The sequence below is a fragment of the Oikopleura dioica genome, chromosome 1, assembly GCF_907165135.1.
Source record: "Oikopleura dioica chromosome 1, OKI2018_I68_1.0, whole genome shotgun sequence".
NCBI lineage: Eukaryota > Metazoa > Chordata > Appendicularia > Copelata > Oikopleuridae > Oikopleura > Oikopleura dioica.
The window spans coordinates 12260442-12288068 of NC_137291.1; the positions used below are offsets into that span (position 1 = coordinate 12260442).

Consider the following 27627-nt stretch of genomic DNA (forward strand, 5'->3'; position numbering starts at 1 on the left):
CCCTTCATGAAGAAAGTCACCCGTGTCAAAGAACCGACGTCTTGATACAGTTCCAGGTGATTATTACGAGCTCTGGCATCCTCATTTCTGTATCTACGTCAAAGAACAACCTGTCAAGACTCAAGAGGAGCTTCAGGAAAAACCTCCGTTACCTGCTATTCCGATGGAACTACTGTAACAATCATAATCCAAGTGCTGACGTGAATAGTTGCCGAGTGATTTAAGAAAATTAAAAATTAATTCGCGTCAGATTATTCATTTAAATGCTGACAGCAGCGAGATCGGACTATCGACGAAAATCTTGTCTTGGACAGTGACACTTGACAGAATGAACGTAAATTTCGCTGTCCTACTGTACTCAAACGGCTCTGACGCGGAACTTGACGTTTTTACAGTCATGAAATCTGACTATCCCGCTCGGGTCTACCGATATTACTGTAAAATTCTCCCTGTATCTTATTCTCCTTAGAGTCCGACTTTCAAGACCTTCTCCAGAAGAAGACTTCTTTTTTTTTCATTGTCGAAGGGGGAAAAATTGACGTCAGCGGCACCCGAAAGACATTTGTCGACCCTTGAATAATTGAACTGCAGTCAGATTGAAACCACAATCGCCTTCCTGCGCAAACGTTCAGCAATTAAACAAGTTCGAAATTTGCGTCATTACTTCTCCGAAAACAACTGTCATCAGCGAAATTAGAAAAACTGGAATCTTTTGCTGCAAAAAAAACTAGATTCTTGGTCTCTTGAAGAAAGGCATCAGTGTTGCAGATTTCGCCGCGCTCATCCCTTGTTTCAAATTCGGTATTAAAATTTGACGTCATTTTTTTGCGCGCGGCTTCATTACCAAATAGAGATGATCCTTTTAATCCCCTTTTTCGTTATCGATTTTCATCAGAAATAAATTCCTCCTACAAAGTTCTCGAGTTCACCAAAGCCGCACAAAGAATGCAAGATTAAATTCTAGCTTGAAAGAAGTCTGGCCAGTAAGGTTGATCGCTTTCAGAATCGTGAGATTTGAGCGGCGCGGGCGCTAGGCGCCACCAGGTGGCACTCCCACACGATTCTGAAAAGAGAAGAAAAAACGAAGAAAAAAAGCTGCTGTGGCGCGCTGAGCTGAGCAAACTCGCCCAAGCAACAATCAGAAATTCAAATCGCTGAGTGGATGATAAAACCATTACTTTTTGCAAAAACTTTTTGAAAACATCGAAATCCTTCACTAATTCGACAAATTTACCCAAGAGGAAAGAAAAAGAAGAACAAGCCAAAACTCAGAGAGAAAAAATTCAAGACTGAAAATTTCAAATCAGAAAATTTCAAACTCGGAAAAGAATCTTCTTGGAAAGGCGGAAATTCCTCAGGTAAGAAAAGTTTTCAATAAAGCGTAAATGCTAATTTCAAGAAAAAAAATAATAGAGTTAGTAATTTTTACGGGCGCGCTCAGATGTTTGATTTGCGTCAATTGTCAGAATCGCTGAGAAACAATAATATGATAAACTTTGGGAAGATTGGGTACTCTTTCATGATTTCAAATCTGATTTTTTTGTGAATTAATTTTGATTTTAATTGATTAATTTTTGATTTGAGAAAATGACTTTTTTAAAATTTTTCGTGTGAAAATAATTTATGATTTTTTAAAGAAAAATTTATAAAAAAAAACGATTAATTTATGAATTAATTATTCGAATAAAAATGAAAATAATTGTATATTAATGAGTTCACTTATATTTTATTCTTTTATATAAATTTTAAAGTAGCTCGGTTGGGTATTAGAATTGCGTACCAGAGTTGGCTCCATTAAAAATGAGCACCGTTTTTGTTTAAACTTCTTTTGTACTTCTGAGATGAAAGGGTAATTCTGGAGTGCTTTACGAAAAAATGTTCATAATTGACGTCACTTACGGTCGCTCTGAATTTATCCTTAGGGCATAACTGCTGACTCAGGTCATCTCTTCTCATCCCTTATCACCATCAGAGCTCGTAACGTTTCAATTAAGGATATAGACCCCAGTAAAGAGATTTTTGTCTGAAGCGATTTTTGCCAAGAGATTTGGGAATTTCCAGAGACGAGATTTAAGAAAACAAAATTAAAAAAAAGGTGAAGAATTTTAGAAAATCAAAAAACGAAAACACGTGAAAAACAGACCTGGTTGATTCAATGTGAAAGGAAAATTTGAACAGGTGTCATAAATGCCCTAATTAGTGCACATAAAGTTAGTCTATTAATGTTTGTCTCTCAAGAAAATGTTTCTCGAGGGACGCCCTTAATCATTTTTATGAGATTTTATGCGATTTGGTCATTTTTCTTGGAGATGAAATTTAAAAAATAGAGTTGAAAAATTGTTTATAATCCTAAAACAACTTTGTCAGAGTTTTTTGGCCGAAGATTATACAGAAAACGCCCATTTTAATCCACGTGACACTCGGTACTACACGTGGAAGTCCCTGTGGGCAATCTTATCACTAGCATAGCTACTGCATGCATAGCAACATCAGTACAAGTATTTACTGAAACAAAAAAACTAGGCCGACCCAGATTTTCTTACGAAATCAACCGGTAAAAATTGTCTGAAAAAACGCAACTGTCTAAATTATCGAGGCTGAACTAAAAAGGGAGACTGACCGTCAAGAATGCAAAAATTGCCCAGATTAACAATCCTACAAATTGAGTGTAGACTAACAGACAGTGGGAAGAAACTTAAACGAAAGTAAACGATTAAACTTAGCTGAATTAACAGCGCAGAAAATCACCTTTGAAACTTGGCGAATATCTGACCAAGCGAGTCCGGAATTTCCGGAAACGTTTTTTTTTTAATGAGTCTGAAGAATGCATTGTGAGAAACACTGTATTGTCAGGCAGCAGTTTGTCAGATCAGAATGAACTGTTAAAAAGTTCAAATTTTGATATGCCCGTAAGGTGCATAATTTCACCGAATTCAGTCTTGTCTGGTCACCGCATTTCAAAAATCTTTAGAAAACTTAAGATTAGTAGGTAATCATCCTTTCTTGTTGATCCTTGATTTGAAATAGATGAAAAGTGCAAGCTAAAAATAGTAATTTTGCAAGTGATTGAACTGCTGATTGACCGGGCCGGTCCGAGGGGAAATCTAAAGCAAAGTCTGACATGCAGATTACCCAAAAGCAGCGGACTGTAATTACTTGTCACTTTAATCAAAGCAAGCCTAAAGTAGACTTTGGATTTAGCTTTTTTGCGTTAGGGTTATGTAAGATCAATTATCTTAGATAACTTGTCTCTCTTGACAATTTTCAATGTTACACTGGAATAGATAGACTTTTCTCCTATCTACCATTTTTCTGGGTTATTCTTCATCGCGTAAATATTATGTACGAGCGTCGTTGACGATTCTGATAGGTGAGAAACGCAGCCCTTTTTGATAATATCGAGTAATTAATAGGCGGAAGTTGTATTTTTGTCATCAAAACTGGTATTTTTATCGTCCTCTTCTTCGCCCATCGTTTCATTTTTTTCTTTCCAAAAGTGTTGCAGCTACTATCTTCTCTTGACGCTAAGCTAGCGATGACCTTCTATAAAATATTTAACAGGTGCTTAATAACTCATTAGTATTTAAGGTATTGCGAGGTTTGACGGGCTATGGGCCGATGTTACATACATCAGAAGCTTACGGACTGGATCAAAGGTATTTCGAAGAGAGAATTCAAAATTTATCAGAAAATTTCTTCAGTCGACCGAGTAGAAGTCGTGATCCGCACTGGGCAACCCTCAAGTCGCAATTTTCGAACTCGGAGTCCGAAATCAAAACTAAAAAGACCCAAGTGACGACAACGCGCAGAAGAGCTCACTCGCTAAATGGCTCTGAAAACAGGTAACAATAAACAGGCATTTGAAATGTCTCATAAATAACTCTGGAATGCTGCTTACTAAATATGGCCACGCAATCGACCATCGAAACAATATTTTCGCGAAACGTCATACGCTGGGGCGAGAGTGCATTAGTTAATTAAAACACTTTAAAATAAAATTTACCGAGGCTGTAAACGGGCCCGATTTCCACGCCAATACTCATAAAAATGTCGCCAACTGTCTGCTAAATGGTAAATCAAAAGCGCCTTCTGTAGAAACCTGCCCAATATTTTTTTGATAATTTCTCTTAACAGAATGATCTGTATAAAGATTTTTGTGGTCTTTTCGAAAAAGTAATAAGAGTCAAAAACACTGGCTACGGGACCACCCGTAGATTTTCTTTCGAAAAAAGATATACTGTCATAAATCTGTAGCTTTATTCAAAGGCAATCATCAGAATAATGTTTTCTTTAGATAGTTTTCTTTCAAATGTCAGTTGATCTGACCGCTCAGATTTGACCTTAACATTGGAACTAAGTCTAAGAAACTTGGGATCGAAAATGAAATTAAGAATAGTAATATAACTTTGATTTAAGTGCTGGTCACGTAATGAATCTCCTGCTCGTTTAGAATGTAATTTTACGAGTCGATATCATAAATTACTTTTACGCTTCATGACATGTAGATTTATGCACCATCTTTTCTTTCGAATTTCAACCAGAAAAAGAACGATGTTCCGTCGATGAGAAGGAGAAAGTTTAAAAAGACTAAACTTATACGCAAGGTGCGAAAGAGTGTCGTAAACTGCCGTCGCAACATTCCAGTCGTGTGTTAATTTTATAGCGCTGATGACCGGCTTTACTTGCGCCACTTTATGCCGCCCAATTCTCACAAGGCGACTTTACCACTTACGTTATTTGGGCTTAGATTATATTGATCAATCCATTATCCTCAGCGTCAATTATTCTAACGCACTACGCTGTATGCATATTCTTGACAAATTATCGTATCTGCCTGACGCATTTTTCTTCAATTACATAATCAACTCTATTCGGATCAAATTCTGTTTCAGCGACGACCTGAATGAAATCCGAAATAGCCGATCTGGAGTTTCATTTTCCAACGACCGGGATCCTTTACCAGAGGTAAAAAAAAAACATAATTGAAATCAAGGAAGAGAACCTAAATCATCATTTCAGGCCTGGCCGGAGGTAGCCACGAGCCGAGAAGTAGTCACCGAAAACTCACTTGCGCAGGGTGAGGATGGAATCCCTCTTCTTGCTGAAGCCGAGTATCGACGAGTCAATGACTCTAGAAACCAGCGATTGATTCTCAGCTCGACATGCATCTCGCCGACCGCGAATGGTCAAGTGCAGGGCAAGCTGAAGGGCTGCATCGATTACAATGACATCATTGCTATCAGGTATGACAACGAGAAAGACTATATATTCAACCGTTGCTCTAGAATCGGTTCGACAGCCATTTGCGAGCGTCCAGTCCTCCAGCTGTACTTGCAAGAACCTTCTCCGTGCTCACCACAGCTCTATCATACAAAGGTGTGAAAATGATAGCTTAAATCGCTCAGCAAAAGAGTGCTAATCGCCTAGCGACTCTTCATCTCTATCGCTTCCTTGCTCCCAACAGTGTCCTGCTGCGCTCCCTCAGAATTGTGACGTCAATCGCTAATTCAAATCGCGGCGGGGCAGCCCTTTTCTTGGCGAGTTTTTTGTTCGTTCAAGGGGCGCTTTTCTCAGAGGACAATTGAGTTCCTGCACCTGATGGTCAATGTAGAATTGTACAGTAATGATCATGAGATTTATAATTAAAAACAGAACCAACATTGAACATTCTCGCAAAAGTTCATGACATAATTTCAGACGGATGAGGGAGTCTGCAGATCGTATCGACAACACTACGAGTTCAAAAGCTATATTTTCATGTTCTCGCATACCCCCGAAAGGGACCACTGCAAGAATACGATACGATGGCGCTGCCACTTGCGTCGCACCTTTCGCCTCATGATGGATCCCGAGTGCAGTCCCGACAACTTTGAAATCTACCTCAAACGCATTATTAACTCCCACAAAAATTACAATATTCGCCCAGTCTCAGGTATTCAATATTCACCCGAAAAGACTTTTAAGCCCTTTTTAGCGAACGACAGCATTCAAGAAATCCTCAGCAAAGTCTTACGGCGCGCGTCGGCTGAAGTAATCCAAAAGCTCTGCTCGTCCTCGTCCCTCATCAAAAGTCTGGAAGACGTACTCGCTTATCACATGTCGCCGGAGCTCTGTCACCTGCTCGAGTTGCACTGCGCCTCGACGTCAAAAACGCGCGGCAGCGAGCGCGTCATCCTCAACGCTGTGTACAAAGGCTTGCATCATTACAACTTGCACCAAATCGGTGCCAAATGGGATGAAGAACTCACCCAGAAAAGCGATCAAATTCGAGCAGCTGTGATCCGCCTCTGTCTTGTTTACCTCAATTTGGTTACTGCGGGAAAGTCGAGTCTTGTTTCAAAGCAAGATTTGACGATCAAAACTCCCTCGCCCGCGAAACCGTCTGGTTCAGAATCTCCTGTAAAGATGAACCACTCGATGAACATTCGCGAATTCATCTCCTCTGTACATGGAGGAACCGCTTGTCCTCATTTAATGACACCGAACAATCTCTTCATTATCGCTCGGGTTGCCATCAGCCAGGTAAATCCAACCCTACATGTTCTCTTGTTCGAATCGAGTTCTAGTGTTTCAACAGCTCGAACGAACAAACCACCACCACATGCTTAGTCTGCCCTTCTCACTGCCACTTTTCTAAACGAATGCACTGGGCCAAGCTCGGAATGGACATACTGTACTATGCTACTGACTACGATGTAATTATCTCCTTTGAGTTTTCGAAATTACTGGTTTTCTAGGACTGGAAGTGTCAAATTAGCGAACTTGTAATTAAATTTCAATATTTAACGCCCGCTCCTGAGTCCTGTAAGTAATCAGTATTTTGATCTTTATTGATAATCATTCAGGCCGTTCTTTTGGAAAGATGCTCCGTCGCCTCTTACTGAAAATAATTAGTTTTACCGTTTCTTCAAATGATATCAGGTGCGCTCATTTTTTATTCTAAAAATTTACCTTTTTATTTTAGTACTTGGCTGCTCAAAGTTTTTACAAGCGTGACAGAATCAACAGTTCCAAAGAAAATCTTCATGTCAACGCTGACAAAACCGACAGAATCTTCGCCCCAAACGATGTTCACAAACGAAGATCGTCTAGAATTATGGAAAGCTGTGCTTAGCAAGATAGAATTCACGGATATTCATAAGGAAGTCATTGTGCTAAAGTCGATTAGTAAAAGGTAATAATGTCTTTTTATCAAAAGAATACTGACCTTATAATTTCCTGCGCGTGAAGTTTAAGAGTCGCCAATTTCCGTCTAAATTTAGCCAGTGACGCCCTAAAATAGCAGCTTTTCCTCCTTTCTCACGATTACTTTCTACTGTTGCTCTTAACTGTTGTTTAGTTATTTCTCGAATCTGTTGGAGTTTTCGCAACGATCGGATGAACTGGTGCGACCTTCTGTCTATCTGATGCTTCGGATCCTTGAGCACAATATTCTGCACATAGATGAGCAGCGAAATGCAATCAACAAAGTCAAACTTTCGGACTACGGCCGGAAAGAATACGAGAAAATCGTCTCGCGGAATATTTGGTATCCAGCGCCGGGAAAACCCGGTGGTAGGGTAAGTTGCCATACAATGTCTTATTCTAAATTGCCCAAATTATATTATAAAAAACGGTTATTCTCATTTATTGCCTTGTAATAAAATGAAATTTAAGGTTTTTCATCAGTGTAGTAATATATAAATTACGGTCTAAGAGTTTCGTATTCTTCGATTAAATTTGATCATTTTTCTACTTTATAATGCTCAATTATTTCCTCGGCGACATACAATTTGTCTAACCCAACAATTATAGACCCGTTTGAGTTTCCAGCGCGGAGCAACAAACGAAGACGTAGAACGCGAAATAGCGAAAAACCGCGGAGGAGACGTCCTTGAAGTTGACCTTGCTGAGACGAAAATCAACGACGAGATTGCGAACTCGCTGTCTAAAATGCCAAAGCTCAGGAAGATTGATCTTTCGCAAACGGTAAGAAATCAACGCTGACATTGCTGAATCTCATCACAAATTTCAGAGCATAAGCGATTCGACTCTGAAAGTTCTTTCGAGTGGAAAGTACAAAAGCCAAATAACAGAATTGTACCTGTCGGAATGCGAAAACCTGTCGCCCGATGGAATGTCATACCTCACATCTCTTACTAGCTTATCAAAATTGATTCTTACGGGGACAAAGTTAACTGCTGAAGTTTGCTTGGTAAGATTCCAAATTCCTTTTATTAGATTCTTATTCTGATTTTGTAGAGCTTGAAGAAACTCCCCTCCATGCGAGAATTCGATTATCGCTACACCGCCGCTGAATTCATGCAGTAAATACAAAAATCCAAAGACACACAGTATAAAGATTCAACCCTTCGCTCTTCTCCTTGTTCTATAAATTATTTTCTTTGCCCCCTTTTTCATTCTGTAGCCAAACTCGTTCACAAACAAACCAACCAAAAAAATGAAACGTTGTTACTGTAATTTTCATTGATACTGTAACTCGACGAGAAAATTCCTTCCCAGTGCAGTCAATAAAGATACTGTCAGCCAGTTGCAGTAATTTCTTCTTTATGGTAAGACGGGGGTGGCGGGAAGAAGAAAAAGAAGCTGCACGTTCTCGTAAACACGGCCACGTCAAATTTGACGTGCAAGTATTCGCACCTAGCGCACGGTTGAGCCCCCGTTCTGAGTGAAAAGTACTTGTGGGTTGACAGTTCGACCCTTTCGGTCGCTAATTTTCATCATCAGCCTGGTTACTGTAACTTTGTTAGACACTGTCTAAATTCGAAACAAACGTTCAATTGCAGAGAAATTACACAGCTTGTCAGACGAACTTCGTCTAGTTGAATATCTACCGTAACTCACTGATAATGACATATTGTGAAATGAAATATAAATACGAACTTTTCAATAATCGAACATCAATTTGGTACAAACTCGTAGTTCAAAAAATAATGTGTTTATTATCAGTAAATGAGGCAGGTGATAAATGGGCAGTAGAAAACTCGCTATAATTTTCCTATTTGCGCATTTCGACGATGATTTTCTCCATGAGTTGCTTCGCCATCGTCGCAATCGCCTTCTTACGCTCGCCCGCTGCGACATTCTGCTCGGAGTCCTTGATGACTTGTTTCGCATTTTTACGCAGATCTTTTCGAGCTTTCTTCATTTGCTCAAAGTGCTTTCGGCAATTCTCATCGACTTGGTTCTTCACGGACTCGATTTCTTTGATGCTTTCCTCCACGCGCGGCATGAATTGAGAAATGCTTGCGAATTTCTAAAGAAAAATAATTTGTTATTTTCATTGAATTAAGTCAATCCTACCTCTCGCAACTTCCCCATCATCTCCTGCTGCTCCTTGGTGACTGTTTCAGACACATTTGGTCGCTGCTTCTGCATGAGGGGGGTCGAGCTCGAAAGAGCCTTGGCTGTTTTCGATTTTTTCCGAGGAGGCGCCATGTTCAAGTCAGTTGGGCTACTGTTGAACTCGACTGGCATATCCGGAGTCAACTCTCTTGAGCCTTTTGAATTTTGACTTGAGGTCGCTTCTTCGTTCATGATCGCACTTTTGACGGAAGGACCTGGAGTTGTTTCGTCTGCGTCGGAACTCTCGTCGGTGTCGATGGTAGGCTCTGCGAAAGTTGTCAGCTTTGGAGGAGGGTCCTTATCAGAAGAAATATTATCGAGTCGGCAGAAATAAAATACCTTTACTTTTGGCTTCGATCGCACCGCTTCGATTGGAGTGATTGGAAGGTGCATCTCCTGCTTGACTTTTTTCGCCGACATCATGATTCCCGGTGTTCCAGCGGCAATCGTCATGTTGGGAAGATCCTCTTCTCCCGACGAAGCACCCTCTTTAGGACTGAAATTGTTATAAGAAAAGACCGAGTTGAAATGAAGCATACTTTTTAGATTTCTTCTCGTTCTTCGGCGTCTGCTTCAATTTGAACTGCGTCTCGAGACCTCTGGTGAGTGGAGCCAGTGTAGAATGCGAGTCAGTCGGCTTCATCTTGTGCGAGTTGGTTGGTGTTTTTAGGTTATAAGCACTTTCGCGATTGAGCGGAACGACTTCGCTGCGGTAAAACGACGAAGGGACGAGAGATCGACACTCGATGTTTTGCTGGCTCAAGGGCTGACTAAGATCGACAGACATCTGAGATACTCCTTCTGGATCGAGCAATTCCAAGTCGACGACGGATTTCAACTCTATAATCTCTATTTTAACAAAGGCATTGGGACAGATAGATACCTTTCATTTCACAGGCAGGAACTGGACTGACAGCTGTAGTCGGGATAGAGGAACTTCGATTCGTCGAGGTGATAGTTGAAGGTGCACGTCGGCCTTTTTTCTGTACAGTGAAGAAAAACGGCCCTTCTCTTCTGATCACATCTTCAGTATCAACCCCATGGAAAGTGGAGTTTCTATTGAAGTAAATTGTCACTTGTTGGTCACTCAAGTCTATGCTTTCGGTGTCCAATTGGATGATAAACTTGAAACAAAGTTCAATTGAAACCGATGAAATTCAAGCTTACATATTTCTCAGTTGTTTTAGTAGCTGTTTTCTTCGTCTCATACTTGTAGATGGGAATGTAGTCGAACTCATCCGAGCCTTCGATGATGATCATCATCATCGCAAACTTTCGTTGAAACGACAGATACGCTTTTGGAAACTCTTTGTCTCCGATCATGAGTTTTCCAATTCGATCAAAAGAGCTGAGCATTTTGAATTTCCGACAAAGCTCCACAAGACTAGGTTTAGTCTCCATATAATTCGCGAATTCTTTGAAGTTCCCGAAGATTTCCTTTTATTCTTTCCATGTGCATCTAAATCAAACATCTAAATCTGAAATTTTCGAACAGTAACTTACATAGCAGCATAAGCAATTTGAAGCCAGTGATTTGAACGGGCGCTGGTTGCTCTTGAGAAAGAATCATGTCGACAATTTTCTTTGCCATCGATCTTTCTGGCAAGTATTCGTCGCTCATTTGGAACAGCATCGTTAGTTTGATGAACTCCACATGTTTTGATGGCAGGTTCAGCTCGTTTTGGGTAACTTAAATTTAATTTAATCAAATTTGCTGGTTAGTTTTTATTTTTGAAGCATAAGCTTACAGAATTTGTCGAAAAGAGTGGACATCGCCCGGAAGAGTTCCATACGGATGTTGTCTTTTCTTTCATGTCGCCAGAGATCAAAAACTCGTGCAAAAAGATGCTGTGTGTTCACATAATCGTACTCTGATTGTGACTCCGCGTATTTCTCCATGCCACTATAAATGAAATAAAACACGTTATAGGCAAAATTTTCGTACCAGGTGAGCTCTCTGACAAAGTGGAAGAGCCAGACTGATTGAAATTCGGTTTTATCAGGTCGCTCCTCGAGGAATCGTTTGACGATTCCAACAACCATGTTTGGGCCATCGTGTTCCTCGTAGAAGACGTTCTCGTCGGTAATGATATCCGCGAATAACAAGAATTCGTCCTCGCTCTAAAGGGAGATCAACAAAGAGTACGCAAGTTTTGAAAAGTTGTTTTCTTCACTTACCCAGCCTTTACCTAGCCGTCCTTTCATCGCAACTTCGCCCAAGGACTTCATATTTATCCCCTCCTCATGATTGAGAACTTCTATTATTGATGGACCGAATCCACTTTGTGTCGCTGGCGGTGAAAATTCAAATCCATTTGGTTGAGAATCCATCTCTATTCTCGATTTCTCTGAAATGATTGACGGCCCGCCTCGCGTTTGCGAATACATTTTGATTCTAGAGAAAATTACGACTTCTGCGGGGCTTCATTGAGGCTCTGGAGAAAAAATGAGAAAGTCTCGAATCAACTCTGATTCCTTGTTGGAAAATTTCGAAGTCGATTGACGGAAAGTTTTGTCTTTATCAAATCTAGGCGAAAAAACTGACGGGATAAAAGTAAAGTTACAAGTTTAATCAACTTTAATGTCGTTTATTTTCAGTGGGCGCTCCACATTTGTTTTCGAATAAAGTCATTATAAAAGTGCTGCTGAAGACATCCGATTTCCGCTGCTGAGTACTTGTTGTCATGATCATCGTCTGCCTGAAAACATCACTCATATACATTTCTTGCAACAGTAACTTACAGTAAATAGGATATCCATAGCTGTTGAGTAATCTGTGTCGTTGAAAAAATGACCTGAATAATGCCATGAAAAAAGTGACTTCTAAAATACCGTCTTACGGTAAGACTCTTACCAACTAGCCCTAGAATCTTATAAATAGCAAACTCGTTCAGTTTCTCATCGTCGAGATGTCCTTTTCCGAGAGTCGATACCATCGTCTTTCCAAATGCAAGATCCCACATTGCTCCGGCTAATGCCCACTCGGCCAGTTGCAGCTTCCCATCGTTATCTGTATCGCCAATTTCCATACGATTGAGTTTCATCGCCATCGGTCGATTTAAAGCTAGAACTGTTCTTTTTCTTGTGAAAATGGCCCCTTTTACCTTTTAAAAAATGCTCCTCGCAGCTGATCAGTTCTTCCATAATTACCATGCCATCATGGTTATCGTCACAGTACACGAAACTTTCAGTAAAGAGCATTTCATCCGCCAAAATTTTCAATATCTCTGGATTCTCCGCCTAGAAAAAAGCCTATCTTTCTGGGAGACTACTTTCATTTATTACTGGTTTAGCTCTGTAAATTGCGATCAAGTTCTTCTCCATCTCTACACCAAATTCGGCCATAGAAGTAATCAACCCCGGCCGAGCAAAAATCAACGCGAATAAAAATAAAAACAAAACCGAGAACATTTTCAAAGAGGAATGGATGGGATAAAACCGAAGTAACAGGGTATAAATGGGGGGCGTCAAAGTTCTCGGTAGGGCGTCAAATTGGAGGAAACGCGGTCAGATTTATTCAAATAATTATTTCCGCGAAGAACTTTATCGCTTTTGTTTCATATCCTCGGTGGGTGTTGAAGTTCAATTTATTAAAAAATTCATATTTGCTCGCATTAAGTTTCAGCCCTTCGACTGTTTCTTCAACTTTTTGAGTTCTTTCTTTGACAGCTTCTTCTTCGTTGTTGTCTCAGGAACTAGAATTTTTAAATGAATATCGACCGATATGGACATTTTTTACCAGTTGTTGTGGAAGTGGAAGTCCAAGCGGTTGTGTTGAGAATCGTAGTCGTTGTCAACTCTTCTGTTGTTGTTGGCGCTTCAGTAGTTGTTGTTGTCGTCGTTGTGGTTGTGGTGGTGGTGGTGGTTGTCGTCATAACAGGTGTCATTGTTGTTTTTGGAATAGAGAACTTTTCCTTTTTGGGAGTTTCGCCGAGAATCCTGTTGAGTACGTCTGGGTTGTTTTCGACTGAAAGAACAAGTAACGGATTGAATGGATAGACAAAGCCTAACCGATTCGGGCAAAGTGGTTGGTGAATTGATGATGAAGCCGAGTGGACACTTCCTAAAGATTTGACATTTATTTCTCTTGATTTTGATATCGGTTCAAACCTTGAGTCTTCTCGACTTCTTGCAGTCCAACAAATAGCTGTTGTGCAATCGCACGAGAACTCGATAAAACTTGTCGATTTTATCCGCGTCGCTTTCGGGCAACTTCCGGATGTCAGCATCGATCTCATTGACCTCAGCTCGGGAAGCTTCTTTTCGACAGCCGTTGTTGTCCAAAGCATCTTGGTAACGAAGGTCTACTCGTTTAATTGCTCGGTCCAGCTTGGCTTTCTTTTTGTAATCTGGAGCCACGTCTCGGAGCCAATCCCGCATTTGTCCAGTTACCTACAAAGTCGCTTGAGTTATAATGGCAGTTGTAGTTGTCTCTACTTTTAGAACTTTTCCAAAGGGAGATTTCGCTCTTTCTTCGATGCCGAGCGCATCATAAGGGAGAAAATTATCGAGATAGCCTCCTCGCTCTTTCTCTGGACTTTTTAGGAATTAGAAAATATTGTCTTATTATTTTAAATAAAATATTTTTCATAATTTTCGTAAATTTCTTATTCCATTCATATCATCATCAAAAGTCACGGCAGGATCACCCTCTTGTGCCAGGCTCAAACTGGCGAGAAAAAACACTGATAATTTCATTCTTCGATTTTTCTGTCTTTCAAAAAATCTCGACTACGGGAAAAGGGATGGAACGCGCCTGTTTTATAGTGACATGCGTTGAGTGCCCTCTGGATCAAGTGGATCTGTCAAAGTTGTTCGGTTGAATTGGACGAACTGGGCTAGAGTACCTGCGGAGCCTGTCAGACGTGCTCTTCCGCTAATGACTGACAAACAAAATTTTGGGAAAAGCGCAAGATCATCTCAAAAATCAACTTTCGAAGGGTGGTATTGGCTGATTCTTCGGCAAGACCGAAGAATTGATGCTTTCACGGAAATGCTTGATTTCGTTTATTTCAAGATCACTTCCGAAAACATCATCTGATTGTAATTTTCCTTGAAAGTCCAATAAATCATCAAAGAGTTGATCGCCATCTGCAATCGACAAAGAAAAATTTTCGTGCTCCGCGAAATTGCCTGAAAGAGACAGATTTCTCGCGATTTTGATTTCGATCAGCGACGATTTCCGCCATCTGTCGATCGGGAATAAATACAGGCGTCTGACAGCGCTTCCCATTGAAAACAAATTACACATCCAAATATCCAAAAAGATAAAAATGGGAAAAATCTCTCGAAAATTCATGGAAAAGGCTAGAAAGCTTCTCCCGACAAAAGAGGGCCACCAACTTTTCGAAGACGTCAGAGACGAGTCGCCAGAAAAAAGCCCAGAAACGCCAAAGAAGATGAAAATCTCCGAGAAGTCATACCAGAATCTGATCTCAGTCCTCTCTTCTGGAAGCCCTATTTCTGCCTGTACAGTTTCCTTTGCTTAGAAAAAATTCTCCTGCTCAATAAATTCATCCAATTATAAAACGAAATCTCCCTTTTTCTTGCGCAAAAAGCAGAAGTCGCCATTGATCTTTGAACATTAATCTTTATTAAAGAAGATAAAGGAACGATAAATGGCAGTTGAAATTGATAATTTCACTAAATTTTAAAAGTGTGAATGTTGAAAAGGGTCAAAATTTGAAAGAACAATTATGAATAAGTGGGAAACGAAAGAAACCGTGAATTTTCCTAAACAATCTCTCCAGGCTCCTGGTTTTCATCAGCGGCAACTTGCGGATCCTCGGCCTTTTGAGGCGTCGTTTCTGCTTCCATTGATGATTCGGGCGTTTTTGAATGCTTGACAGGGTTGTTGTTCTTAGACTTTTTCTGGCCCCAAGTTCTGTGTGCGTCGAGGACTTTCTTCACTTCTTCCTGGTCGACATCAGTTCTTTCGCGGAGAAAATGGATAAAGACTCCTCCTGGAAGTCGTCGCTGCTTTCGTCTCTCGCACATGACTCCACCCTATTACAATTAGTTGAAAGAAAAATAAAAAGTGCTACTATTCAAACCTCTTTTTCAGCTTCGATAACTTTTTCCATTAATTCAATGGCAATTTTGTTGCCGCAGATGTTGATAAGAGCTCGTAGCTGGATGCTAGAAATCAAATAAAGAATAAAATCGCTAATTTTACGCTGTTAGCTTACAGTTTGTGCTCCCATAATCTGAAGCGAATCTCTTGCGTCAACTCCTCAGAAGTCATTTCTTCGCTCAAAGGGCTTTTGGATTTGAGAATTCTTGGAACTCCCATTTCGACTCTCGGAAAGCCAGTGTGCAGCTTCTTGACGATCTGGGGCTTTTGATTGTGGCGATTTCCGGGTTGTTCTTTTCCTTTGCGGCACTGATTCATTTGGTGCGGTCGGATTCGTTTGTTTCGGAAGTTCTTAGCGCTAGAAATCGTTGAATTAACGTAGGAAAGGAATAGTACTGTAATTACTTGCAAAAAGTGCCTCCTTGAGTCTCCATCGCGCCCAGTGCATCCTCAAGCTGGGCAGTGAGTTCTTGCTCCATCAGAATATCACCCCAGAGATTCGCCTTTGGCATATTTTCAACACGGTCAACTCTAAAAATGCGAGTTGACTTGGATATCTTCATTACCCAAATTCCACAAAGACTGGCACAGACTCTCAAAATCTCTCGTTCAAATTTTCTGGGGGGCTTTCTCAATAAAGAGCGACGTTGGCCAATGAGCTCGCGGCGATTTTCCAATATTACTGAAATGAAGCACAAGCAAAACCGTTAAGTTACTTTTCAGAGAAGAAAATACCCATGAAAGAGATTGAAATCTAAGAAAAGTTCCATCTAGAAGAATGAAGATAAGTACCGACGTTTTCAATGTCTGATAGTCTGCATCAATTACTCAATAAACTAGAGATTATCTGAACATTCTTCAATCTGAATTTTTTATAATAAATATTCAAAATTTTGTTCTTAGAATGTTTCACACATCGACCCAGCGCGAGCACTGGACATTTTCCTCGAAAGATGACCTCTTCACCCTTCGAGAAAGGGTCAACGAAAACTACCGGTCGAAAATGAGCTCACGATTGAAGCTAGGGCCCTCTCAATGGCTTGCTCCAGATGAAGAGCTCAAATATATAAAGTATTATGAAGGAAGACTTCAAAGTTTCTGCAACCACTTCAAGGTGCTTCTTCTTAAAATTATTTATCTATCATTCTTAATTTTAGGTCCCTGTCAAGAACATATTCAGCCTTCCTCCGACCGTCAAAGCCACTGCAATCGTTTACTTCAAGCGTTTTTACCTCCGGACGTCTGCGATGGAATACAACCCGCGTTTTGTTGCTTTTGCATGTCTCTGGCTCGCCACCAAAGTTGAGGAGTTCAACGTCTCCATTACAGAGTTTGTCGAGAATTTGCAGCCGAAGGATCAAGACGAATGCACCCACTTCGAGGACATCATTTTGTCTCTCGAATTGCCGATTATTCACGCTCTGAAGGTGAGAACAGAAAACTTCCAGCAGCGAAATAAACACTTCTTGACTAGTATCACCTGACAATACATAATCCATACAGACCCCTAGAAGGATTTCTCATCGATCTTCGAGCGAGATGCGAGGGTCTTCAAAACAGCGATATTCTCCGCCAAAATGCATATGCTTTTCTCGATAAGGTCTTCCGCACTGACGTTCCTCTTCTTCACCCACCATCAGTGATCGCAATTGCCGCTTGCAGACAATCAGCGAGCGAGAATAAAGTGTCCATTGATCAGTGAGTCAAGAAATAGTGGTATCTCTCTTCTTCAATGTTAGGTACATTCTCGGAAAATTGTTCCCCGATTCCAAAGAATCACCAGAATATGAGCACTTCAAAACTGCTATCAAAAAGATCCGGAGCGCTGTCAAAAAGTCCGACAAAGAGATTCCGGCCCCAGAAGTCGTCGGTCAACTCAAAGCCAAGTGGGAGCGCTGTCGAAATCCAGGTAAACTCATGTTCATTCGAAAATGCAGCAGTAGTCATTCAAGTTCAATGATCTATTTCAGACCTTACTGACGAAAAACTTGTCCAATTCGTTGACGATGATGATGATGCTGCTCCAGTTGTTGAAACAATTTCAATGGATGATCTCGTCGATTTCTAAAGAAAGATCCTTACAAGTTCAAAAATGTATCTAGACTGCCAATTAGTAACTAAAGCAGCTGACTTTTTTGACTTTTTCAGAGGAAAATCGGATCGGGTTATGTAGAGAACAAGCAGAGATGCCAGTAGACCTGTACCTTGCGAAACCAGATGAAGGCGTCAAAAAGCTCAATGAGCTTGCGACCGAGCGAGTCAAGGTCGGAAAGCCAGCGCAGGAGATAGTCACGTGGCTTGAAAAGCTGTGGAAAGCAGCTGAAGAAAACAGACTCGCAAACGATGAAGAGAAAGAGTACATTTTCAAGTTTGCGTTGCTCGAAACTATGGTCAACTTTCGAAGATCAACAGCCTACAAAACCAACAAGAAATTTCACGATGAGAAATCTTACATGAAACGACTCATTCCAGTTCTTGAAAGGGTTGAAGAACTTAAACAGATCCTCGAGAGTAGATACAATCATATTCTTGAAGAAAAAGTCCGGCTTGAATCTATCAAAGACGAAAAAGAACGCAAAGATCGCCAGGCAAAGAAAGAAGAGGAAGAGCAGCTTTCAAAAAGTCTCGATGAAATCATCAACAAAACTCCTACGGGAATAGTGCCTAAGGATCTCGTCGCGTTAGTCAAAGATCACGGCGAACAGATGTACAAAGCTGGAGGCATTATGATCCTAGATATTCGCTCAAGAGAAGCTTTCAATAGAAATCGAATCGCTTTTCTTCCCAAATGGCCGCACCACCCCGCTCTTATACACGTTCCAATTGAAAATGTCTCCAACGATCAAAGCATCGGCCCTCAGCTCACAAATGGCTCTCTGAAACCTCCCAACAATCCATTCCCCTTTGAGCATCGTCACCAATGTCGACTCATCATTCTTCTCTCTGAAAGATCTTCCACGACTGATTTGCTGGTCAAACAAAATCCTATTCTCAACACTTTCAAAGGTAAATTGCTTTCGACTCCCCGTTTTCTTACAAACATCAACGTAGCTCTGACTGAATTTGACAGTCCAAAGCAAATTTCAAAGGATAGGATCCGCGTCCTTGATGGTGGACTTTACGAATGGCGCTCGTTGTATAATTTTATGATGAGCGATCCTACAGAAGAAGTCCCAAAGGCGAATTTCCGCGAGTCTGATATCCTTCGTAAGTCGTTGTTTCCAAATCATTACTTTTATTATAATCGCGAAAAGAATTCGTATGATATTCAAATACGCTCTATAGAATTTATTGTTTCAGTAAGTACTGGTAGTTACCATTGTAGGAATCAGAGTAAATTTATCATAAAGTTTGCTCAATTACGCTCTATGGAGCCAATATTTGCTCAAACTTGCGGCTTCAAAATTTATTCTCCAGGATCAGCGGATGAGGTCAACTATGACTCTGTAGCAGAGATTCTCGACCCGAAGCCGAAGCCCAAACCTAAACCCACTCCGCCTCCTCCAGCCAAACCTATCGAGCCACAACCTAAGCCGCTAAAAGAACCGACTCCACCTGCAGCACAAGAAGAAATTCCGTCTGTGCTAGAGCAAAACCCCGACCTCAAGGATAAACTCGATCGACTGGCGCTTCTTGAAGCTGAAGAGCTAAAACGACGAAGAACGCCATTGAGGGAAGCACCAGCAGTACCTAACCAGGCAAAAAGCAAGGAGGAGGAAGAGATTGAGAAGCTCCGCGCTCAAATCGCAGCACTAGAAGCAAAGAATCGAGCGCACGAACTCGACGATCTCAGGTTTGGGTCATGTTTGGCTTCATGGATCTTTTACCAGCCTTATCTAGGAAGAAAAAGACAACCGACAAAGCTCCTAAGAAGACTCAAAGCAGTACCAACTCCAGTACCAAAGACGCAACCCCGGCGCGACCAACCGCACCAAAGCCTCAGAAAAACAACAAAGAAGCTCCAACGAAAAAAGCGGAAGCTGAAACAAAACAAGCAGAAGTCAAACAAAGTCCGCCGAAGAGAAATTCAACAGAAGAACGCGTCACACAACAAGCTGAGCTGAACCTGCCAGATGGAACCGAGCGCAAGTACGATCCAAACACAAACAGATTCTACTATCTCAATCACAAGGATAAAACAACCAGCTGGTCTCTCCCTGACGGTAAGTTTGGATAGTGAAATGATGTCTTGACAATTTCGATTAGGAGCTGAACTTGACAGAGGCTCTAAACCGGCGCGAAAGAGCATCAAGCAAATTAACGATTTCGAGCTTCTTATGCCCGTTCATGGCTCCGTCGAGAGAGGCTTTACTGGACTCAAGAATCTTGGCAACACCTGTTACATGAATTCAATCATCCAATCCCTTGGAAGCCTCGCTCCTCTTGTCGAAAAGTTCCTTACGGATAGATACAGAAGCGACATCAACAAGACCAACTTTCTCGGACACAAAGGGCTCATTGCTGAAAATTTTGCTGTAGTTGCGAAAGGTAATAAAATTTTCAAGCTCAAGATCGCTGGCAATTTCAATTCTCAGGTCTATGGCACGGTGGTTTCAAAAACTTCAAGCCGCAAATGTTCAAGAATGCGCTGGCCACTTGCAATCCAATTTTTGGCAATTATAAGCAGCAGGATGCTCAAGAATTGTTGATTTTTCTTCTTGATGGCCTCCATGAAGACTTGAATAAAGTCAAGGAGCGCCGTTATATTGAAGAAAAGGTGAGAATATGGCTAGTAGCACAGTTCATAATGCGATATTTAAGGATGCAGATGGTAGGCCCGATCAAACTGTAGCTGATGAATCCTGGGAGAATCATACGAGACTGAATAAATCTATGATTGTTGACCTTTTCCAAGGTTTGTGATCATATAATTTCACGCGATTTTAATTCTTTCGAAAGGTCAATTCAAAGCAACGATAAAATGCTTATCGTGCAAGTTCACGTCCGTCAAGTTCGATGCCTTCATGTTCCTCTCTTTACCGATCCCTGCAACGGGAAAGGCGACCCTTGAAAACTGTCTGAATCTATTCCAGCAGACGGAAAAATTGACAGGCAACGATCGCTGGACATGCCCTAAGGTAATCATTTTCGGGCTAATTGACGGTGCTCGTCCCGCTCGATGCTCGTCGATCTAATCAAAACTGACATGCAACATTTTTCTAGTGCAAAAAGCCGAGAGATGCTGAGAGAACCCTGCGTTTGTGGAGGATGCCTACGTTGTTGATTATTCATTTGAAGAGATTTAAATCGGATGGAAGATGGAAGTCGAAAGTATCGGTAAATGTTGTGTTTATTTTGCAAAGTCGTTTTCATTAGAGCAATAAATATAAGAAGATTAAACAATCTATTTAGGCATCTTAAATTTTCAAATATCGTATTTTTGGTGATTCATTTTATACTCAATCGCTCTCCATCATCATCTACAATTCTAGCGTGAAAATCTGAATCAGACCGTAAAGCGTGTTACTGTCTTCATATCCAGAAAGATCAACCTACTGATAACCATCATTTTTCAGACGAACATCACCTATCCAACCAAAGGCTTCGATCTAAAACCACAGACCCTCGGGAAGAAGAAACAACCGCCGTATAACCTTATCGCGGTTACTCATCATATTGGTGCTTCTACCGATTCTGGACATTATGTTGCTTCATGCAGACGCGCCAAAGGCTGGGTCAAGTTTGTTAAACAGGTCCCTTCTGCTTGTAAACTTGTTTTTAGAGCTGATGATGCGGAAGTCACAAGCATACTAGAAAGCAAAGCGATCAGTCCTACCGCGTACATTCTATTCTATTCTTCAAAACCGTATGATTCTGATCCAAACGGAGGTGTGCAGTTCTAAGTTCAACTAAATAAAGAAAGAAATTCTAAAGCCTTTGAAGCCACATTCGATTTTTCTGTTTCATATATCTTTATTCTTCTTTCGCCTATTTCATATTTGCAAAAGGTTAATGTGTAATTTGTGATTCTAAAAACTATTCTAAAATTAAAAAGTGCAAATTCATTCATAATTTCGTTGCGGAGGATTTTCGTTTTCAAGGGTCGTTTCTTTTGAATTTTGGTTCAGAAATCCGGGCTGGAAATGAAAGGGCTGAACGGCGTCAAACCGGAGATTCTCAAGAACTTCGAAATTTCCAGCCAGAATGTTATTCAACCCCTTCCACCGATCGAAAAAATACCGACCCTGAAGACTTCCCTGATCAATACTGGCCGAGTTCTTCAAAAAATGAAAACGCGGAGGGCCAGGTTAGGAAGAAAACGTTTGAAGAAAAGATCAAAGAAGAAATTGACGGCATCGTGAATTCTAAAATAAAAGACGAAGCTCAATCTCCAAGAAAACTCGATCCTTTGCCCCCTTTCAATCTTCATATTTCGGAGAATATCTCCGTAGGCCCGGGGCAGGTAAGTTTCTTTCTATCAGAATCAAACCGTGACAGTATCTCTCAATCAGACAGTGACGGACCCTGCGTTTGCGTACACAAAGAAGGAAGCTCTTACTTCTTACAAGAAAATACACAAGGCAGTTGCGCCAAAATCGTGGAAAGTTCCAAAAGAAGAGAAGCCAGTCTCGTTGCTAAAAGAACTTTGCCCAGAAACAGAAATCCTGAAATTCGGAGAGCACCAAGAACTCCTGCTAGAGGTAAAAAGTCATAATTATTCCTCACTCAAAATCTCCTAGATTCTGAAACACTACAGAGAATACCTAGGCCATCTCGACACTAAAATCGCATCACTCGATGATTTACCAGAACCTGTCCCGATCACAGTAAATGTCAGAGAAGAAAAACGACTTCACGATCAAGCGATTCAAAGCGGAAAAGAAAAACAAGAATATATCGCGGCACCTTTGCCTCCGCCACCAAAGCCTGAAGAAATTATCAAAACAGAATACATAGACCCAGAATATCATGAACTACCAAAGGCAGGATTTTTTTATTTATAATAATGTATCAAGACCAGTATTTGACGCACGGAGTCTAAATCTTTTTGAATCATTTTAAAACATTAAATTGAAACAGTAATGGGAACAAAGTGTGAAAAGGTTTATATTTCGATTTTCAATGCAAGAGCGCCCCCAGAAGCATCTGTTTAAAATGCATAAAAATGCATGTGAAATGCAAAAATGCCTAAAAGATCCTTATCAAAGTCAATCGTCGACCTCGGCGTTCAAGTCCAAGATCAGATCAATCGACTTGCTGACCTCGATTCTGAAACAAGCAAGATCAAACCATGGTACAACAAGCTCGAAAAAACCCTTCTCGATGAAGAAAAACTACTTCGCATAAAACTATCAAATCTAAAGGAGAAAAACGACCTTTTTGAGAGCCAAGAAGAGCTGAAAGAGCTCAGCGACGAATTCTCGAAGGAAGCATATTAATTTTTATACTTTGTTAATTCATAAAATATATTTTTCTACTGTAAGTAATCGTTATTTCATTTTAGATGATTTATTAATCGTAAAATATCAAAGAAAATATACGAAGATGAGGACTGTTCGTATTCATGTCAAGTCTGTTTTAAAGGTTTTCGAACATCTGTAAATCGCTGTGGTAACTTTATTTTTAGCTCATTGTCTTCCTTGGATGCTTCGGTGGAATAATGTTTGCCATGTGGCCCAAGACCACCGAAGAGTTTATCCGAGAGACGGAAAGCTCTTACAATGATCTCAAAAAACGCGCCATGGACTCTATCGCATCTGTTGGTGGTAAGCTTCGACTTGAAGATATTGACCCAGCCTTGGCGGAGGGTTTCCCAAAATTGACGAAAGATGAGATTGGCAATTACGAGCCGAAGGATTGGAAGGTCCCTGCGGGTCCGGGTGAAGGTGGACTTGAGCCAGTCAAGCTGGATAACTCGCCGGAGATGGAGAAGAAACAGAAAGATGGTAAGTCATTCACTTCAATGGCTTCGTTTCTATTGAAATTCTAGCTATCAACGAATTCGGCTTCAATATGGTGGCATCGGATGCTGTCTCACTCGATCGCTATCCAGCTGATTTGCGTCACGAAGAATGCAAACACTACCAATACCCAGAAAAACTCCCAGCATCATCGGTCATTTTCGTCTTTCACAACGAGGGCTGGTCTACTCTAGTACGAAGTATTCACTCGGTCGTAAATTTTTCGCCTCCAGAGCTTCTCGAAGAAGTTGTGCTGATTGACGATGGCTCGACGAAGGAACATATTACCGGAGGTCGACTTGAGGAGCATATCAAACAGTGGAATGGACTTGTCAAGGTAAAGAAATTTTTTCGAAACCGGTCTAAAAAATTCTAGCTTTACCGAAACGAGCGTAGAGAAGGTCTGATTCGAGCTCGATCTATCGGAGCGAAGAAAGCTGTCGGCTCAGTTCTAGTCTATCTCGATGCACACTGTGAAGTTCAGCCGAACTGGCTTGTTCCCCTTGTTGAGCCAATGGTCCACGACTATCGAATTTGCACTGTTCCTATGGTGGATGCTATCGATGGTTCAACATATGTCTTCTCACCACAAGCGGGAGGAGATGAGAATAATTTTGCTAGAGGAGCTTGGGATTGGGACTTGCTGTGGAAGAGAATTCCTTTGAACGATCGAGAGAGGGTACTTAGACACTCATTTACCCTTTTTAAATCAGTTTTAGGCTCGACAAGAGCATACTACATCGCCTTACCGATCGCCCGCCATGGCTGGTGGTCTTTTTGCAATTTCCCGAAAGTTCTTCTTTGAACTTGGTTTGTACGATCAAGGACTCGATATTTGGGGAGGAGAAAACTTTGAAATTTCATACAAAATCTGGATGTGTCACGGACAGATGCTTTTTGTTCCATGTTCCAGAGTTGGACATATTTACAGAATGAAGGGATGGAGGGGCAATGGTACTCCATCTTATGTCAAAGGTAGACAGTTTTATTACGCTCTCGCAAATTGATCTTCTTCAAGGAAATTTCGTCGATCGAAACTACGTTCGAGTGGTGGAAGTCTGGTGGGATGACTACGCTAAATACTTTTATGAGCGAAAACCTAATGCTAAACATGTTGATCCTGGAGATCTCACTGAAGTTAAAGCGGTACGAGAACGGCTTCAGTGCAAATCCTTCGATTGGTTCATGAAAGAGATCGGCTACGACTTACCAAAATATTTCCCTCTTGTTGAACCCGGAAATGGAGCTCGCGGACATATCACAAACGTTGGTACGAATCTATGCGTCGATGGACATCACGCTGGTCAAGGAGATCAGCTTTCACTCTCCGAATGTAACGCAGTCAAGGAAGGTCAATGGATGCTCACCTGGCATGAAGATATCCGACCTCTTAGCGGATCAAGTAAGTTTTTAAGGCGTACAACTATTTTAATTAAATCAGGTGGGATAATGGATAAAATGATGTTTTGGAAAAATTTTGGTAAGCACTTAGCATGCAATTTATCTTCATTTATCCGACCCAACGATCCGTTTATCTCTCATAAATGAACTTCGATTAGTTCTCAGATGATTATTTTCAAATTATTGATTTTAAAATCGGCTCCCATTTTGATAGTTATCTTTAGATGTCGAAAATAAAAAAGCCTCTGACGCGCGAAAACAATGCTGGGACGGCACTGGAATCGGAAATCCAATTGGTTTTTGGGAGTGCCACACACAAGGTGGCAACCAGCTCTTCAAATATCTCCCCGACAAGAAGCAATTCATCCACGCGCCTTCCAGAGCTTGCGCTACGGCCGATCCGGTTTTCCTCGTATCAATAAATGATTTTTATGTTCTTTTTAGGACAAGAAAAAGGTCTATCTCAAAGCTTGTGATGATGGCAACGACAGGCAAAAATGGTGGTGGGATAGACAGGACGACGCTGTTCTTGCTCGACAAAATAAAGACATGCAAAATCACATCGATCCTCCAGAGTTGGATTATCTTTCGTAATCTTTCTCATTTTAGAGTTAACTTATAGAAACACCAAATCAACTCAAAACCCAATAGATTCAATTACGCTAAACTAGTACACACGCTTTCCACTGGTGAAAATAACTTCAGATCAGAGTATCTCCTACATGCCGTTATTTGCGGTCCCAATCGTGTTTTCCTTCAGGTATCGACAACTCTCACTGCTTCTAAGTTTCGCCTTCTCTTCGCAAAAGTCTACCTGACTAGTATCTGACGCGCTTCTGAAATCAAGGAAGAGAATTTCTCATAAATCTCTTTCTCCATTCGTATATTTTTTCATGTCGCTAAAATGTGTTAAAAGCTGTTAAAAAGCCTAAAAATAGATTCAAAGCCTACAAGATTATCTTCTGTATCGAGTATTTTATGATTCAAAGTCAAGTGTTTTACACGGGCATTTCTATTTCAACATAGAAGTGTCCGAAATTCGCCTTCAAGCTCCTGTATTGTTCTTTCAAATAAAAAATATTCTGTTACTGCTTAGTCGGTGCAATAAACTTTCATTAATAAAACAAGTGTTTGACTTCGTTACAGTTTTAGTTTCAGTATGACTTGGGACTCATTCAAGAGGCTCGCCATTGTCGCTCAGAAAACAGCAAAAGCATCGCTAAATGCGGCTCGAACTGCTGTGACAGAGACTTACAAGCAGAACAAGATCAGAGCTGAGGCAGCAGAGGCCCGGGAAGTAAGAATTCTCAATCTATAAAATGTTTTCTCTAATTGTTTTTAAAGAAAGAAGAAGCGGCTCAAAACAAAAACTTTTTCGAAAAAATGGGTCCCAGCCGTGAAATGTCGTTATCGGAAGCAATCGAAGTCCTTGGAATCGAAGATCAATACAAGACAGAGGAATTTACTGTCAGCCTAATTGAAGAGCGTCACGAAAAGATGATAGAAATCAATCAAAAGGGCAAAGTCGTCAGCCCGTATTTGGTGGCGAAGATTAATAACGCTAAAGATTCTGCCATTGTGGCGGCGCTCATGGAAGCGGAAAAGAATTCTAGCGCCGCAGAAGCCGATTCCAGTCAGGAAAAAGAGAAGACTGAAGCGAAAAGTGAAAGTGAAGAGAATAAAAAATCTGAACAAAAATAAATTATTTACGACTAATTGAAAACAAGCTAAAATTCATAAAAGAAAGCCGGATCACTCGAGCCTTGAGCCTAAATGAAAGTTTCCCACCGCCAAGTACGCCGGTGATTCTATTTAGAAAGTCCTCGAGTTGATTAAATATTTCCAGGGTGGCTATTTTGGATTTGGGGGTTAGTTGGAATTGGATTGGATCCAATCCAATAAGGTTTGGATGGAATTTGGATGGCCAGGGTACCGGATTTTGTTGGGGAAAATTGGGCAATTGGGGGAAATTTGGGGAATCGGATCCAATAAAAAATATATCCCTAAACTATGCAAAGTAGGGTCATTTTCATGATGAAAATGAACAATTTCAGATAAAAAAATCATCGTTTGGCAGAGTTGATCCTCCTTTCGGATAAAAACTTACTGTTTCCTTTCTTTTTAAAGTACTAGAAGCCTTGGAAAAATTGGAAACCCAATTGGATCCAATTGGAATTGGGGATTATTGGGAAATTGGGTAAAATTGGATTGGATTGGATTTTGGATGGATAGCTTCGACTCAAAATTTATTGGATGGAAATTGGATGGCCAGACCCCGAAATTTTGTCCAAAATAGCCACCCTGATATTTCCCCTCATTGATTGTTTGCGATTTAGACGGACTTCGAAAAGACAAAAATGTGGTCATACAGAGAATGAAAGCTCTCCGGACAAGAGCATACGGGCTCCTGGCGTTTTTCCTTGCGATTGTGCACAATGTTTTCCTGATTTACCATGTCGATGTTTATGTTTACTCCTACAAGGTTTGATCAAATTTTGAAGACGAAATCGAAACCGATTTTTAGGTTGATAAAGGGTCATTCTGGCTCGGAGAAATTATCTTTTTGCTGTGGAACTCGATCAACGATCCTCTTTTCGGATATCTCTCCGACGTCGACCTAGTATCGGAAAATACGAAGAAGCATTATGCAGAAGATCTCGTTCTACGTCGCCTAAAATCCATTCGCACTTACGGACCACTTTTATGTCTGAGCTTCTTTCTTTTCTGGATTCCCTTTCTCCCCGTTTGGACCCACTTCGTTGTTGGTATCTGCTTGTATGACAGTTTCCTGACTGTGATGGATTTAAATATGAATTCCTTATTGGCAGATATCTCCTCGTCGATGGAAGAGAGGACTGCTTTGTCGAAGAGTCGGTCTTTAGGAAATATTGTTGCTTCAATTTCTGT

At 40.8% G+C, this 27627-nt stretch overlaps 11 protein-coding genes across 11 annotated transcripts in view; 7 read left to right on the forward strand and 4 right to left on the reverse strand.

Annotated features, from left to right (window-relative positions):
• Nucleotides 1–1220: 1220 nt before the first annotated feature.
• Nucleotides 1221–8503, forward strand: LOC145705458 (uncharacterized). The gene is made up of 16 exons (XM_081782941.1): nucleotides 1221–1358; nucleotides 3589–3656; nucleotides 3702–3842; nucleotides 4893–4965; nucleotides 5020–5243; nucleotides 5286–5376; nucleotides 5698–5932; nucleotides 5975–6522; nucleotides 6567–6695; nucleotides 6738–6804; nucleotides 6846–6921; nucleotides 6965–7174; nucleotides 7340–7559; nucleotides 7795–7968; nucleotides 8015–8194; nucleotides 8242–8503. The coding sequence occupies exons 2-16, from the start codon at nucleotides 3619–3621 to the stop codon at nucleotides 8308–8310; spliced, it is 2475 nt and encodes an 824-aa protein (XP_081639067.1). The 5' UTR covers nucleotides 1221–1358; nucleotides 3589–3618; the 3' UTR covers nucleotides 8311–8503.
• A 440-nt stretch (nucleotides 8504–8943) lies between these two features.
• On the reverse strand, nucleotides 8944–10701 carry LOC145699821 (uncharacterized). Its single transcript, XM_081777081.1, has 6 exons — nucleotides 10513–10701; nucleotides 10229–10469; nucleotides 9885–10185; nucleotides 9685–9841; nucleotides 9304–9642; nucleotides 8944–9256 (listed from the first exon to the last, which is right to left on the reverse strand). The coding sequence occupies exons 1-6, from the start codon at nucleotides 10699–10701 to the stop codon at nucleotides 8999–9001; spliced, it is 1485 nt and encodes a 494-aa protein (XP_081633207.1). The 3' UTR covers nucleotides 8944–8998.
• Nucleotides 10702–11912: 1211 nt separating this feature from the next.
• On the reverse strand, nucleotides 11913–12757 carry LOC145711018 (uncharacterized). Its single transcript, XM_081788734.1, has 5 exons — nucleotides 12631–12757; nucleotides 12450–12585; nucleotides 12200–12409; nucleotides 12088–12140; nucleotides 11913–12044 (listed from the first exon to the last, which is right to left on the reverse strand). Exons 1-5 carry the CDS (start codon nucleotides 12754–12756, stop codon nucleotides 11940–11942), a joined length of 630 nt encoding a protein of 209 aa, XP_081644860.1. The 5' UTR covers nucleotide 12757; the 3' UTR covers nucleotides 11913–11939.
• A 103-nt stretch (nucleotides 12758–12860) lies between these two features.
• Nucleotides 12861–14102, reverse strand: LOC145709438 (uncharacterized). Its single transcript, XM_081787123.1, has 6 exons — nucleotides 13964–14102; nucleotides 13783–13882; nucleotides 13456–13737; nucleotides 13357–13408; nucleotides 13085–13312; nucleotides 12861–13040 (listed from the first exon to the last, which is right to left on the reverse strand). The coding sequence occupies exons 1-6, from the start codon at nucleotides 14041–14043 to the stop codon at nucleotides 12967–12969; spliced, it is 816 nt and encodes a 271-aa protein (XP_081643249.1). The 5' UTR covers nucleotides 14044–14102; the 3' UTR covers nucleotides 12861–12966.
• Nucleotides 14103–14919: 817 nt separating this feature from the next.
• Nucleotides 14920–16020, reverse strand: LOC145704719 (uncharacterized). Its single transcript, XM_081782192.1, has 4 exons — nucleotides 15824–16020; nucleotides 15534–15776; nucleotides 15399–15483; nucleotides 14920–15351 (listed from the first exon to the last, which is right to left on the reverse strand). Exons 1-4 carry the CDS (start codon nucleotides 15979–15981, stop codon nucleotides 15079–15081), a joined length of 759 nt encoding a protein of 252 aa, XP_081638318.1. The 5' UTR covers nucleotides 15982–16020; the 3' UTR covers nucleotides 14920–15078.
• Nucleotides 16021–16322: 302 nt separating this feature from the next.
• LOC145711940 (cyclin-H-like) lies at nucleotides 16323–17540 on the forward strand. Its single transcript, XM_081789633.1, has 5 exons — nucleotides 16323–16532; nucleotides 16576–16845; nucleotides 16893–17116; nucleotides 17158–17327; nucleotides 17389–17540. The coding sequence occupies exons 1-5, from the start codon at nucleotides 16323–16325 to the stop codon at nucleotides 17484–17486; spliced, it is 972 nt and encodes a 323-aa protein (XP_081645759.1). The 3' UTR covers nucleotides 17487–17540.
• Nucleotides 17540–21422, forward strand: LOC145711929 (uncharacterized). The gene is made up of 11 exons (XM_081789622.1): nucleotides 17540–18424; nucleotides 18470–18625; nucleotides 18836–19211; nucleotides 19259–19581; nucleotides 19625–19906; nucleotides 19954–20135; nucleotides 20180–20273; nucleotides 20318–20496; nucleotides 20582–20695; nucleotides 20935–21098; nucleotides 21141–21422. Exons 1-11 carry the CDS (start codon nucleotides 17605–17607, stop codon nucleotides 21259–21261), a joined length of 2811 nt encoding a protein of 936 aa, XP_081645748.1. The 5' UTR covers nucleotides 17540–17604; the 3' UTR covers nucleotides 21262–21422.
• LOC145712199 (uncharacterized) lies at nucleotides 21371–22841 on the forward strand. The gene is made up of 5 exons (XM_081789884.1): nucleotides 21371–21374; nucleotides 21460–21821; nucleotides 21871–22059; nucleotides 22099–22341; nucleotides 22567–22841. Exons 1-5 carry the CDS (start codon nucleotides 21371–21373, stop codon nucleotides 22795–22797), a joined length of 1029 nt encoding a protein of 342 aa, XP_081646010.1. The 3' UTR covers nucleotides 22798–22841.
• LOC145695288 (N-acetylgalactosaminyltransferase 7-like) lies at nucleotides 22817–25847 on the forward strand. Its single transcript, XM_081772292.1, has 8 exons — nucleotides 22817–22942; nucleotides 22986–23304; nucleotides 23349–23656; nucleotides 23696–23998; nucleotides 24039–24294; nucleotides 24338–24721; nucleotides 24945–25123; nucleotides 25165–25847. Exons 1-8 carry the CDS (start codon nucleotides 22904–22906, stop codon nucleotides 25312–25314), a joined length of 1938 nt encoding a protein of 645 aa, XP_081628418.1. The 5' UTR covers nucleotides 22817–22903; the 3' UTR covers nucleotides 25315–25847.
• Nucleotides 25848–25856: 9 nt separating this feature from the next.
• Nucleotides 25857–26719, forward strand: LOC145695290 (uncharacterized). The gene is made up of 2 exons (XM_081772294.1): nucleotides 25857–26017; nucleotides 26065–26719. Exons 1-2 carry the CDS (start codon nucleotides 25880–25882, stop codon nucleotides 26419–26421), a joined length of 495 nt encoding a protein of 164 aa, XP_081628420.1. The 5' UTR covers nucleotides 25857–25879; the 3' UTR covers nucleotides 26422–26719.
• Nucleotides 26720–27036: 317 nt separating this feature from the next.
• The window catches only part of LOC145712200 (solute carrier family 68 member 1-like), a 2441-nt gene continuing 1850 nt past the window's right edge, over nucleotides 27037–27627 (forward strand). The window contains exons 1-2 of the mRNA XM_081789885.1: nucleotides 27037–27202; nucleotides 27245–27625. Of these exons, the coding sequence (XP_081646011.1) occupies nucleotides 27095–27202; nucleotides 27245–27625 (489 nt within the window). The 5' untranslated portion in view covers nucleotides 27037–27094. The remainder of the gene's footprint in view (nucleotides 27203–27244; nucleotides 27626–27627) is intronic.